General features: G+C 28.2%; 1 protein-coding gene and 1 non-coding gene across 2 annotated transcripts; both read right to left on the bottom strand.

Moving 5' to 3' along the window:
- Nucleotides 1-7665: 7665 nt before the first annotated feature.
- Nucleotides 7666-8025, bottom strand: LOC112729393 (non-specific lipid-transfer protein 1). Its single transcript, XM_025779616.3, has one exon. The coding sequence runs from the start codon at nt 8023-8025 to the stop codon at nt 7666-7668; it is 360 nt and encodes a 119-aa protein (XP_025635401.2).
- A 430-nt stretch (nt 8026-8455) lies between these two features.
- On the bottom strand, nt 8456-9912 carry LOC112729392 (uncharacterized). Its single transcript, XR_011869201.1, has 2 exons — nt 9213-9912; nt 8456-8826 (listed from the first exon to the last, which is right to left on the bottom strand). It is a non-coding gene; the product is annotated as an uncharacterized protein (transcript).
- Nucleotides 9913-15937: the final 6025 nt, after the last annotated feature.

The following is a 15937-nucleotide window of genomic DNA, read 5'->3' as shown; positions in this document are numbered from 1 at the left end:
ATATCTCAGTACACATTTTTGGCATCCTAGCTTCATACTTCATTCCTAACTACCTAACTTCAAGATTTTAATTTCTATTTTATTTTGAGTTTTTCATGTTAATTTAAGATGCAAACTATCTCACTCCATCATTCAAAGAAGACAAACAAATTTAAAATTTACCTAAATATGAAGGCACTGGCCATTTTGGTATAGACCTCAATCAAGTCTTGAAAATGATGGTGCCGAGACCTCCAAATAAGGTTTCCAAGTGGGGGTCCAAGATTTTAGACTTAAGCTTCAAGATAATATTTTGCATTGCAATATACAATCAGAGAAGAAAAAAATACATCATGAAATGAAGGGAAAACAAGAAAAATCCTATTCCAAACAGGTAATCCAAGAAGACCCTGCTATGCAATGGTTATTTTGAATTGTTAGCTGTAAGCATAGAAGCTTCGCGCTCCAACCGACGCCTTTCCCTCTGCAAACACCAAATTTCCCAATCATCAAAACTATTTCAGGGGGAAAGATAAATCCCATATTGAATTGCTTGAGGTTTCGACGGTTTCTAGAAAGCCAATACAAGAATGCTTATTATTGAACATAGTTCATCCATAAAGTACAATTCAGCTATGAATTCAAGAACTTCAAAAGGATGTCTTTCAATCCATGGAAAAGATTTAGAAAATGCAGATCATGAGCAAAGAGATGCAGAGAGATCAGTAGCATAAAATCTGATTGTATCACTCTCTAGATAACCAAGTTTCATTATTTTTTGCTCCTGATCAAGTAGTAAAATTGAGAGAAACAAAGAAAAAATTCTCACCCTTCTTTCCCAGTAGGGTAGAAAGCAAACAAAATCATAAACTGGAGTAATAGTTGCACACAACACCGCATTCAGTCCGGTGAACACCAAAAGTGCTGTCATAGGTCGAGTTTTATGAGGCATAGCTCTCACTTGTAGAGACCAAGATCTGCAAAATATGAAGCTTAAAGTAAAGATTGTTTAATAGTTCAAGCCAGAACATACAAGAAGTTCTAGATAACATAAACTTATGATAAGAATGATTTGAAAAGAAAATGAAATAGCAGCTGAAACTTGAGAATTAAAAGTCTAACTCAAGTGAAGTAGACACCTAGTGCACCATTAGATGGATTCAGTATGCATAGTTTAGATTTTTGAAAAACCAATACTAAATTAAACCATAACTTATCAAAATTTGCTTCCTAAGTACATTGGCAATTTCAAAATTATACAGAATATATTAAGCTAATCGATGACAAGCACACACAACAGATTAGGAGAAAATTTTGAATTTTGAATAGAAAAAAAAAAAAACTATAAGGTAGCGTTTGAGACTGAGAGACTCAGACTGAAATAAGAACAGAATCCCAATTCCCCTTTCCCTTTCCCCTTCCCCATCCATTTCTTCTTTCTCATTTCGAATTCCAGTGGTTCTCCATCGGATCACCCCATCTCGCCAGCGCCACTACCCTCCTCGGCGTCGACTTCACCTCCGATGAGGAAGCCCACCAAAAATCAACCGCAACAGCAACAGCAATAATCACAGCACAACGGCAACAGCAACCGCAACAATCACAACAACAACTACACCTAAATCAACTTTATAATTACAATCACAGCAACAGCAAAATAGAAAATTAATTAGCTTATCAAAAATTCAAAACCTAAATCAACTTTATTATTAAAATTATAGCAAACTGGCAAATTAATTAATTGGGCGAAGAAGGAGGCAAGAAACTGTGAACGGAAAAATTGGAAAAGAGGGAACAGGGACTCACAATCACTAACCACGGCGGCGAGCAGCCACTGGAGGCGAGATGGCGAGGTCGACGAGCAAACAACAGCAATAGCAAGGACAAGAAGAGACGACAATGACGCACGAACCTGGGCGAGTCGCTGGCTGCTTCTGCTTGACTGAGCTGGAGACGACGAGGCCACAAAAGCGGCGACACACGAACCACGAGGTTGTGGTGGTCCTGGCGGCGGCGACAAGACAGCGGCTTCCGCTAGGGCTCTTCGATGGTGGTACAGATTCCTGAGCTGCACCGCGCTGGTTGTGCGTCGCTGGTTCTGGTTCTGGCGCTGGTTCTCAGCGGCGGGGTGGTCGACGATGAAGGGAAGGTGGCAGAGGGAGGCTGGCGATGATGATGATGAGTGACGGTGTCTTGGAAGAGGGAGTGAGAAGAGAAGAAAGTGTGAGAACTGAGAAGTGGGATAAGGGTATTTTAGTCCCGCCGTTGTTGAGTTAGTTGATGTCGTAAAAAATGAGGTACTATTTAATTTGGTTTTTTAATTTGGTGAGTTCTATGATGTTTTTTATTATGGTGACTTTTTTTTTTTGTGACTGAACATAACACAAAGAAAAAACACATAAGAGAAAGAGTAGCACTCCTCTCTAATAATAATGTCTAAATTATTAGGGGGTTGTAACCACTCTAGGTACACCTGCTTGTTTAAAGCAGCAGTTTTAGCCATTAAATCAGCCGCTCTGTTTGCTGTATGCTGGATGAGCACTAAAGTAGCTGTCCAATTGCGCTGAAGCATCTCTTTGATTTTGCCAAGCAGATCAGAGTCATTCGTAATCATGCTGGTTGTGCCTCGCGAAACAAGAAGAAATGCATCAAGATTATCAGTTTCACATATGACCTCTTTACACTCGTAATCCCAAGCCATAACAAGCCCTCTCCAAATAGCATGAAACTCACAAGAGAGAACACTAGAAAGAGGTATACTGGCAGAACAACCTTTCATCCAAATTCCCATGCTGTCTCTAATAATACATCCAAAGCCCGCTAATTGCCCATTTTCAAAAACGCTTGCATCGCAGTTCACTTTACAGACATTCATTGGAGGTGGTTCCCAGTTATATTGCAAAGAGGAAGGAATAATATGTTTTTGGTTGGTAACAACCTTAGAGAAATCGCGAGCAGCATGTTGAACTAAGTGAACAATTTTCTCCTTACTCCATGGATCATCTTGATGGAAGATGTCATTGTTCCTATCCCTCCAAATCCACCAAAAGGCCGCTGCAAAGAGAAACTCATTTTTGTTGAGGTTAGAACGAATCCAAGACACAAAATCCAAACTAGAGTCCTCAGCGGTCATTCCCAAATTTAAGCTAATCCAAATCTGACGAGCTTTTTGGCAAGTCCTAAAGCAGTGGTTAATATTCTCTAGAGAAAGATAACATCGCTGGCAAAAATCAGAAGTAGCAAGACCTCTTTGAAACCGGTAACTAACTGTGGGAACTCCGTTGTTGAGACAAAGCCAGAGCAGACACTTTATCTTCTCCGGTATTCTCAAGCGCCAAAGCCAAAGCCAATTTTCATTATCGTTCCAGCCAAATTTCTTCTTCAATAGCCATTCATACCCGCTTTTAGTCGAGTAGGTGAGAGTATTTGAGTTTGTCCAAAACCAACCTGTTTTATCTCCTGCCTGCTTGATAGGATCAAAGAGCATCAAATCAAGTTTAACTTCTTCCGGAATCATTGTGCAAAGAATATCCCACCGCCAATGTCCATGGTACCAGACATCTTCTAGCTTCAAGTGAGAATCAGAGATGTGCACAAAAGGAACCAAAGGAGCTAGCGTTCCACATGGTCGCCAAGCATGATACCAAAAGGATTGAGACATCCTGCCTGTACACCAATCAAAACCATCACGAAACTTTTTTATTGTCTTATAAATCGCTCGCCAAGTGCTTGAAACATTATTAGAAAAACTGGATGAAAAGCAAGACCTCCCAGATAAATATTTTGCCAACATAATTATTACCCAAAGCTTATCATTATTATGCAGTAATTGCCAAACAAGCTTTCCTAATAAAGCAAAATTTACACACTAGGTATCTCTAATTCCCAAGCCTCCATATTTTCTTGGAGTGACAACTTTGCTCCACTTGACATAATTTAAGCATCGCTCCCCCACCTTTTCCTTCCACAAGAATTGTCTAAGCACAGAATCAATCTTTTGACAAATCGAAGTAGAAAAAAGAGTCACTTGCATTTGATAAATAGGAAGAGAAGAAGCAACAAATTTAATTATGGTGACTAAATTGTCTAATTTGTTTTTAAAGATAAAAAATAAAATATTTAAAATAAAAAATAAAATATTTAAAATTTATTAAATATTATCTATTTGCCTTCTTTTGATAAGTTAGGTACAATCTCAAAAACACCATAATATTCATTTTTTAATTTTTACACAAATTTTAATTTAGTTCTTGAAATTTTAATGACTTTTATTTAGCTTTTAAATTTTGTAAGCGTAATTTATATTAGTTTCTAAGTTAATTTTTGAAGTACAAACATTAATAGAATATCTTGAGTCGAATGTTATGTTAAATTTTATAAAATAATATCGTTTTTATTTTGACATTTTAATAATCTAAATAAAACATTATAAGTGATATTTATTAAAAAAATTTTTATTAAACAAATGATTTGGCGTCAATTTTAGACTATTTTAACTACGTTTGTTTTACAATTTTTAAGATAGCATTTAATTAACTGTCACGCTTTATTAATTTTTTTTATGCTAGAAATTATTTTAGGATTAATGTGACTATGTGAGTCATCTTTGTAAAATTTAAAAATTAAAAAAACAATTAATATTTTATATAAATTAAAGTTTACGTATAATTTAGAGACCAAATTAAATATTAACTCATAAAAAATAAAAAAAAATTTATCATATATAATATAAAAAAAAAATAAGTATTTGCACTTGCACCCTTTCTAGGAATATCTGCATAAGTATCACCATAATTTCCAAAATACCCAAGTTAAATAACGTTATATCCAACAAAATAATTCTTCATGGATGTGAGGCTAAATTTTATTCATGATTGTCCAAATATATCTATGGACTCCGTCAATTCAATTACTACCCAGCAAAAGAATCTCCATTAACACACTGTATTCTACTCCTTCAAGAGTCCCTACAGGTCTACTTGAGAATCATCATTCTGTTACGAACATAATCACACACCAAATCATAGTCATAACATGGTGGTTTTACTCTTGTTGAATTTCAAAAATAAATAAATAAATAAATAAAAGGCTGAATAAATCAAACTAAATAACAATAGTAACAATAATTTTTCAAAACTAACTACTAAAACTTTTTCTTTATAGTACGTAATCGTTACGGCATAATAAACATTGAATTAAAATTAAATAACAATGTAGAAAATTACTGTTAATGACTTAAAAGGGATCTTCATTCTAAACAATTCCGTTTTCAGTCTAAGGGGGTTGGTGATTCCTTGGTTTTGAATTTATTGATTTGCATCAAAGAATTAGATACAACCCAATTGCATCCTTCTATATACATAACAAATCCTATGTTACACTTTATTATAATCATCTTAATTGTGTTTGCAGATTCATCTTTTGTTTACTTCCAAGAAGCTAAAAGATCACAACAAGCTAAGAAATTTCTACACAAGAAGTAGTTGAAAGAAACAATTACATTGAATTACATAAAATATTCGTTTAAAAAAAAAAAAAAAAAAAAAAAACTGAAATCAATTTCCAGCATCAGTACTCAAAAACAGAACAAGCCATTTGCAGCCACTACATTACAGTTTGATTTTTGAGAATAAAATTTGAACATTTAGAGCGCTGAAATTTGCAACCAAAACGAGCTTCGAGAGATGCTTCTACGTGATGTCAAAAGAGTTATTTTGGGCTGGTCTGGGTTGCATTTTTGTCTTATTTGGACTTTCAGCCCACTTTTTCAAGCCTAATAATGTCTATAAGAGAAGTATATGATTTTTCTTAACATTTTTTTAACCATAACTTACGCTTTTCACACTCACCTCTCTAAAAAATTCACTATATATAATACCCAACAAAAGAATTTATCTTAACTAACTTAGCTTATTCGAGTGGTCAACTCACTCGTCCGCTTAAGTAAATGTCGAGGGTTTTTAGTCCTTAGCTAATTAGGTTAGGAGATACTATGAACAAAAAAAAAAAATTATTTTAAACCAATTTAATTTAATCTAATAGTTAGTGTATTAGTCCATTTAAATAAGTATTTGGAATTCGAATCCTCCTATACGTATACGTATACAGCAACTCATAGCCAATGACATAGTAGAAAACTAGAAAAATTTTATCATATACAATATAAAAAAAAAAAATCACCATATAAGCGTGGGTGCCAAACCTGTTTGCCTCATAAGTAGACATACCAAGGTTCGATTTCCGGTAATAGATAGATGGTGGTAACTAGAAAAGGATCCTTAGTTTGTGAGTGTGCGTATGACTAAAAATTTTTTATTATGCTTAAAATTTATGTAATCGTTAATTTTAGAATTTTTAACGGTTAGAAAATAACATTAACCATAATATTATAAAGATAATAACTAAAATTATTTTATTTATTTTATCATATATAATTATAGATTCATTATATCTAAAGTTATACAATTATTTTAGCTGTGATTAATGAATACTAAAAAAATAACTTTGGACTATTTAGATTGTCTCTTTCAAATATTATTGAAAATTAAAATCAATTCTTCAGAACTAAAAAAAAAAAAAATCAAATTCTATAATGTTAAGGATGCCAGGAATCAGGATGGTTAATCGATATTGTGATATTGCGTGAAGTAGTGACGTGGAGTAGAAAAAACAGAAATTGGTTATTAGTTAGTTAGATCAGTAGGTGTTTGTTATTTGTATTAGTTAGTTAGTAGAGTGTTGGTATAAATATATGGTGTCTTCACATACAATGCTATGTAATTAAGATACAATTCTAATTCTTCAATACTTCATAATTGATCAAGTAATAAAGATCTTCTGCTGCATTCTGTTCCAAGAGCTAAAGCTCTCTGTGAACTCAAATTCATACTTGTACATAGAAGCCAACGAGTAAATAAAGCACGTGTTTAAAGGAGATTAGATGCAACGTATAACAATTTATTTATATCATTCATTACTTTCAACTGATAGAATAAACCGTATAACATATCTCAATATCTTGCATCTAATTAACTTTTATTCTATATTTAGAAATTTAGAGATAGGCAACTTCTTCATTCTCGATCTTTTGCCAAATTATTTTTCCTACCACAACCAAACTAAGTAATATAAGCCAGCGACACATTTCTCCCTATAAGCTCAGTTAACCCTGCAATTGCCAATCAAAATTAATCTAAGATTAGTATGTTCATAATATTATAACACACATAATATTTTATTGTCAAATGATAAAATTACTCTTAACTATTTATTTGGTAATCCTAAATAAAATAAAATAATTAATCACATAAAGATATCTTTATACGAAAATATAAATGCCAACAGTTATGTTAGAAATAAGATACTAGACTGGAGAAAGAATTTGTGTATTATTGAGTGTATTCAAGTTGTCTAAAATGATACAATATAAAAGCATATTTATAGGTGCTAAGAGAATCGTAATAATAAAGACGTAATCTCCTATAATAAATATTCAGATATACTAAATAATATTAATTGATGTTAATTGATCATAATTATATTCTAACAAGTTATATGATTTAATATGTTTAACTGAATTTTTTAACATAATACCTGTCAATATCTTAACATGATGACATTTTCACGAGTAACACCACCATAAATAGAATAATATGAACAATTATATATATAACGTGTGTTTTTAGCTTACTCGGTGCAATCCATGGAGGGGGATAACTTGTAGGGCAATTTAACTCCACATTGTTCTGGAAGTTTAGCAAGCTTGTCAGGCTTCAGACCCCTAAGATTCTTAGTCATTCTTCTGATGCAGTTGCAAACGGATTGACGATCTTCTTTGCTCTTGGCTCCAGCATTCAGGTTCTTAACCCCATCACAACAACTTTGAGGGATTATATGTTCGTTTCTGCTCAGGTATTCAACGCATGGTACTAATGTGGCATCAATCTTGCCACATAATTCAACAGCTTGTGTCATTTGACCCAAAGTTATGCACATTATCAACATGGTCAAGTATGTAACCTTAACAACACTAATAGAGGTAGCCATGGTAGGACTTTTAGATAGGTTAATATTTGAACTACTTGTGAGATATATATGATGGATATGATGAAGAGCAATTATCCAACTTAGGGTATATATAGATATTATACCACACATACACAATGCAAATTCGGTTTCTGATGAGAAAGTGAAAATGTTTTTTACTATAATTTGAAACATCTAAATTATTGTATTTGTTTTACGTCAACACCTCTTTTACAATAGTTAATATTTATATTTGAAAATTTTGTTACAATGACATAAGTGTATATATGCATGTTTCAATATAAATTTTATTTTAATATATTGATAGTATAAAAATAATTTTATAAATATATTTAATTATATATTATTATGTCAACAAAAATAATTAAATTACTGTGTTAAATATTTTATATTTCAGTGCATCAACATATATATACCTACGAGGACGACATTGAAGAAACATCTGTATCTTATATTAATAATAAAATTTAGATTATGACATATCTTCCTATTTCAATGTTGGATGGACACCAAGCTTTACATGCTTAAATAACGCCCTCCAAATAACTTTTTATTTTGGGAAAAGGAAGAAGCAATTAAAGTATTATCACTTATTATGGTGAGGGATAAGGAGATTGGATGGAAAGTATAATAATTTATTTCTATCAACTATTACTTTCAAGTGATACAATACATTGTAGAATCTTTCATCAATATCTCAAATCTTAGTTTGTAGTCTATATTTAGGAATTTAGGGATACACAACTTCTTCAATAAAGTAACATAATCCAAAAGCACAGTTCCTTACAAGCTCAGTTAATCCTGCATTAGGCAATCAAAATGAACCTAAAATTAGTATATTCATTAATACCAATTTTTTTCTTTACTGTAAATTTTTTTTTAAAACGTTATTTTCTTAGGGACTAAGGTTTAAAGTTAGGACAAAAATAGGATTTAAAATTTAAAATTTAGTGTTTAAATATTTAAAGTAAAAAATGATAATTTTAAAAAATTAACTGATATTAAGTAAAAAAAAAAAAGTTAATTCTCTAATTATTCAATAATATAAACAATTAAGAATATTATCAATTGACACTAAGAAAAAATATATATTCCTAATTATATAAACTGTGTATTTTCAGTAAAAATATAGGGAATATATATAATATGAAAATGCATGATAGTGGTGATAAGTGTTTTATTATTACTTGTTGCAATCCATGGAAGGGGATAACTTGTAGGGCAATTTAACTCCACACTTTTGAGGAAGATTAGCAAGCTTCTTAAGATTCAGACCCTTAACATTCTGAGTTGTTCTTTTGATGCACTTGCAAACAGATTGACGATCTTGTTTGTTCTTGGTTCCATGGTTCACCTTCTTAACCCCATGACAACATTTTCTAGGGATCAAGTCTCTATCACCATTTCTCCTAAGGTATGAAAGGCATGGTGCTAATGTGATTCGAATCTTGCCACATGTTGGAGCACCTTGTGTAAGTGATGAAATTTGACCCAACATTATGCACATTATCATCATGGCCAAGTAAATTATCTTAAGGACAAAAGAGCTAGCCATGTTGGTGGGGAAAAAAAAAATAATGCTTAGGACTTTGAGGTTAATAGTTGCACTAATTGTGATATGATATATATAATGAAGAGCAATGATCCAAGTTAGGCTATAATAATGCAATTAGGTTTGTGAGAAAGTGAAAAAAAAAAATTTTTTTATATATATATATATATAATTTGAACATCTAAATTATTATGTTTTGTAGTCAACACTTCTTTTACAATATTTAATATTATATTTGAAAATTTTGTTATAATCACAGAAATTAAAAAAAAAAATATATGTTTGAAAATGAGATATATAGGTATATATAGATAAAAAGTAAACAAAAAAAATGTATCAATCCTAGATATTGGCAAAGTTTCTTATGGACAATGAAAAATTATGACCCCTCTGAATCTTTTATAAAGTGAAGTAGTAGATTAATCTCAAAGAGTATGATTAGTTTAGTCGGTTAAAATTTTATACTATACTAATTTAGTTACCTTGTATTTTATTTTTATTTCAAATTTAATATGTCGGCCCTCAAAAATTATCTTCAAGTTCCGCCATTTAGGACATATCTTTTTTGTATATTTTATTATTTTCTATAAACCAAACCATGAGGATATTGGAGAAAAAAATTTTGTTCCGTATCTTATATCTTAAATAATAAAGATTTTAGACTTTGACATATCTTCCTATTTTAACGTTGAATGAAACCAAGCTTTATATCCTTAAATAGGAGCCGTTTAGATAAAAACGTTTAAAATGTATTTTTTTTAAAAATATTTTTTAGTAATTAAAATTTAATATATATAATTAATTAAATTGTATTATTTTTATCAAAATTAAATTTGACAAAAAAATCAATAATTTACACCTTAAAAAGTTTAAATTAATATTTTTTATAAAAAATAATTACAATATTCCTATTATAAAAAATAACTAAAATATTTTTATTATTATTATTATTATTATTATTTTAAAAACCGTATATCCTAACACTTCTTTTATATCTGTACCATCATACAATTAGGATTTAGAATTCTCAAAATTAATATATATATATATATATATATATATATATATATATATAATAAAAATATTTTAGTCATTTTCTATAATAGAGTTATTGTAATCATTTTCTATAAAAAAAAAATTATTAATTTAGTCGATTCAAAATTTGGTTTACTGATTTTCCAATTAAATCAATTTATCTATCTAATTTTGACAAAAATAATACAATTTAATCAATTATATGTATTGAATTTTAATTATTAAAAATTATTTAAAAAAAAAGGCGTTTTAAGTATGTTTTATGTAAGTGGTTCCATACTTAAATTAACGTCCTCCAAAAATAAAAAATAAAAACATAGATGAAGCCGTAAACGTTAGGCAGATGAGTACTTGAGTAGTTAGCCGTAACCGTCAATGATTCATTTTTTGTTGTTTTTGTTTGTACGAGAATGCTGAAAGAGAAACTCCATGTGACTCATGTGAAAAGGTATGATAACATATATTATTAACATGCATGCCTATTAATTTTGTTTTCTCACATTCAATTCTTTTAACCTAATTATAGATTTCATTAGTAGGATTATATCTTACTACAATTAATTATTATGCGTGTATGAAGTTAGAATATCTTCAACATGTAATGAATAAAGATACAGAACTTAAATAATAAGAAAGATTGTTCCGATTGAATCAGATAATCCAGAGAAGTGGATCAACCATTTTTATATATAAAACCATGTGGTTAGTTTTGTGGCCAAATTTTGGGTGCAAGAGATGTAGTTGTAGACACGTACCAATAATTTTTTCTTTCTATATAAAATAATGTTTTTTCCTTTTTTTTTTTAACAAGGATAGTTTTCATGGGATGATAAACAGAATGGAATATATAGTAAAGCGTTGAAAAAAAAAAAAAGGATGTCCAACAAAAATATATAAAAAAAATTGTCATCCAATAATATTATTAATTATGAAGAGGAGGAAAAAAATTAAAGTACAAGAAAATAAAAAAAAAAGTATTATCAAAGTTTTTGAGTTGTGTATAATTAATATATCTTGAAAATTTATAAAATTCTATATAGTTAAACTAAATTATTTTAAATAATTAAAAAGTAATAATTATTTAATCATCACAATTATATCAAGAGTATTATCAATAAAAAAAGTATTAATGTTATATTAATATTAAACGAACAATTATTCTAAAACTTCAATTGTCTTATAATTAAAACATAATAACATAGATATAAATTTAAGTGAAGGAAGTTTATCGTCATTATAGCTAATAATACTATTTTAAAACGTATCATCTAATCACAAATATCTAATTGGTCTCAATAATATCACCATTGTACGTTGCAATCAGTTTACCAAAAACTAATTGTGTGTTTTGAAGTCTAGTTGGTTGAACACTTTCAGCATACCAAAAAAAACACTCACCGTTTCTGGATGGAAAAAAATACATGTGAGGACTTTCTTATTTGTTGCGTGTCTTTTAGATGCAAGTTAAAGTGTCTACTACTCTTTTTTTTCTTTTTTCTTTTGAGAAATGTTAGGGGCATCAATTTTAATGTTTTGTAACCATCAATTAGTCATCAATAGTATTTTAAATAGTATGAGATTATATCTAATGATGAGAGATTACTCACTTTTATTTTGATGATTAAGTACTGACTAGAAAACACAAAAATTACTGACCCCTAGACTTTTTTTTTTTTTATTAGACTAAATTAAGATGCCTTTCATACTCTTTCTTATTTTATATATAATTATTTATGTATATTTATCTAATAATTTAAATTTTTAGAGTAAATAATTTTATGATATAATATCAAAAACTTATATGATCAAAATGTTTAGAGTATAATCCTTATCATATATCCTTAAAAAAGAAAAAAATTAATATAAAACAAATAACATATATGTATAGAAAAATAATTGAGAATTTTAATTTATCCTCTAATTTTTAAATAAATAAGAAAACATTGAATTTTTTATCCTTTTTATGTTTTTAAAAAGTAATATATGTATTTGAATTTTTAGTCAGTGGCTAATTCTCTTCCTCGCTAAAAACCTCGCTAAAAAGTTAAAAACTGTTCCTCCTATTATATATTTACAATTATGCGTTATGTTATATATACACAAAAAGTTAACTACTAAATAGATATTATATATAAAAATATATATTTATTATCTTATATAAAATTATTACATTATTATAAATAAATTTAATTATTTATTTATTATAAATTTAATTATTCTATTATGACAGATTCAATATTTTGATGGCTAATTGTTCAGTAAAATATATATATATATATATAGAGTAATTTTTAGATTTAATTATTCGGTTAGTTTCTATAATTTTATTAAATTTTTAATTAGTTTTTATATTTTTTTAATTAAGTTCTTATACTGTTTTTAATTTTATAATTAAGTCTCCTAGTATAAAAAAATTAGAGTTAACTAAATATTTTTTCACAAATTAAAAGTATTTATAATTAAAAATCTAACTAGATCTTTAGCCACGTGTATTTTAAGAGAAAAATATCCTGTTAATTTTAATATCTTTTATCTAAAAAAAATATAATTATAAAATTAAAAATAATATAAAAACTCAATTAAAAAAATATATAAAAACTAACAGAATAATTAAACCTAATTTTTATATACTTGTTATCTTTTGCGTATATGTATTCACCTACCATGCTCTCTAATTTTGAAGGTTGCATAGGTTTTCTTAATAGGGCCGTATGTAAATTAGAATTGTCAATAAGAAAGATAAAGTCAGATGAGGAGATTAAGTTGATAATACTGAAAGGAATAATACAAGGGTGCTTTTCTAGAATGGGCACCCTAATGTCATGAAGATGCATGATAATGTGGAAAACTACACGGGTTTGAGAAAAATTATGACAATTCACAACATTAAAAAAATTTAAAATTCTCATTTTTCTGAGATGCTGGTTTTTATGTAAAACCAAACAACAATATTTAACTGTGGAAGGACAATTGTGAAAATGTGATTTTTCTAAGATCTATATTGTGGAGCCAGTAGGCACAGCAGGATGTTTGACACTGCATGGAGGGATGGTGTATGAAGGTTGAATTAAGAGGGGAGAGAACTTTTTCAGTCTTTTTTATTAAAGACTAGGAAAAATAAATTAGTCTCATCACTATATTCTACAGAATTATTTTTAAGGTATTAGTTCAGAGACTTCAATTCTTTGACGTCATTTGTTTTTGTTTTTTAAAACAGGATAAGATAACACACTAAAAATAAAATATAAAGAATAGAAAGACATAATTTAATGTTCTTATATTTTGTTTGATAATAAAGTAGAATAAATTATGAAAATTTAATTTATTTTTATTTTTTTATTTAAAAAATTTGAGAAAAAAATATAATAATAAAAAATATAATTATAAAAAATTAACAAGAATAATAAAAAAAATAAAAAATAAATTGTGTCATTTGTTAGTATTTTTGTATTATTTTTGTCAGAATATACACAAAATACACTAATTCAATATCTTTAAACACAGGGACGGATCCAGAAATGATATTATGGGGGGGCCAATAACACATATAATATTAAAAATTATGTAAAAAAATTATATAATATAAGATGTATTATAAAAATATACGGATAGAGAATATATTTTAAAGTAAAAAAAATATGTGTATACTTTTTACTAACGAAGTGGTCGATTCTTCGTATCATAAAATTCACCGATAATAGAATTTGTGTCAAAATTTCCAACAATTTTCTTTTTAATATAATTAAAAGACAATTAGCAAGAAATTCATCTTTTATTTTGTTTCTAAGTTATTTTTCACAATATTCATAGTTTAAAAAGATCTCTTAATTGTAGCAGTTGAAACAGAGAGAATTAATACCAAACGAATAAAAAAAAGGCCACAAGAAGAAAAAAAATTCACTTTATGAGATTTAAAAATTTTTATTTAATTAAAAATATTAGTAATAATACCTTTTTCAGATTTTTTTTAATATTGTTACTTATTTTTTAGATATTAAAATTATTAATATTTAAATTAGACTGAACTTTTATTTATATTAGACTAAATACTAAATATTTTTTAAAAAAAAATTAAATTATACATAATAACTTATTATTATTAAAAAAAGTTGGGGGGCCGAGGCCGCCACTCGCCCCCCTTATGTCCGTCCCTATTTAAACATACTGTCTCTATTCATATCTCATTTGCTAAACACAATTTTATGTTTTTGTGTCCCAATCTCAATATACCGTTTCTATAAACAAACACAACCATATAAACTTAATTATTAATGATAATTATTTCCAGTAAAAACACTCTTATTACAACAGATTAAATAATTGCTGATTTTAAAATTATTTTATAGACAATGGAGTATAAAGTAAATTAATCTTAATATGCATTTACTTTGTCTTCGTAATTAGGCTCAAGTTATTTTCTATAGACCTACTTTCTAATTTTTGTCAGCATTATTTTCCCTATGTAAAGTGTGTTGACATTTATTTCGTTGATATAACATTTATGCATGTTGCCATTTGGATACTACACTCAGAGGCCCACATACAAATACACATTTCACGTATTTGGACCTAATTAACTTTAGGATGAAACGAAATTAGAGAAGCCAATTACGTGTATATAACGTTTAAGCACAGGACATATATACATTACATACATAAATAAGTGAGGCAATATATATAAATTGAGTGCTTTATAATGCATGTATTAAGCATGTGTCCTCAAATAAGATAGTGTTAGTAGATGAGACAAAGATAAAAATTGTGTTAGATGTATAATTATTTATGTATTTTTGTTTATCAATGAAAAATTTAGAAATATATATGTAGCTGCATGATATGATATTTTATACTATCAAAAGTCTAATATTCAAATTTTGTTGACCGAAAATTAAAAAAGAATTAGTATAAGATAAACAAAAATAAGGGCCTATATAAAATGTATAAAGAAAAAATATTTAAGTAATTACGTTTAATTTAGTAAGAAAATTTGTTTGGAATAAACAATTTTATAACTATCTGGCTAGAAAAATATGTATAGAAGCATATATATTTTGTTTTAATAAATTTATTTTTAATTTTAGATTGTAAATCATAAATTTTTAATATAAATTCTAAAATAAAATTAATTAATATTGACTAACTAAAAATTAATTCTTTATATTTTCTTGTCTCATTTTAATTAATTACATATAGTGTATTAAGATATGGTTAGTGTCGCTATTTTTGTTAGAAATCGTGAGGGAAAAGAAAATGTGGGCACATATTATGTGGCATTACCTATAAATAACCCATCTTGGATCATTAATCTCCATATCATATCACAAA

This window comes from Arachis hypogaea, chromosome 12 (genome assembly GCF_003086295.3).
Source record: "Arachis hypogaea cultivar Tifrunner chromosome 12, arahy.Tifrunner.gnm2.J5K5, whole genome shotgun sequence".
Classification (NCBI taxonomy): Eukaryota; Viridiplantae; Streptophyta; class Magnoliopsida; order Fabales; family Fabaceae; genus Arachis; species Arachis hypogaea.
The sequence above is the reverse complement of the archived record's forward strand: the minus strand, read 5'-3'. Positions and strand labels throughout refer to the sequence as shown.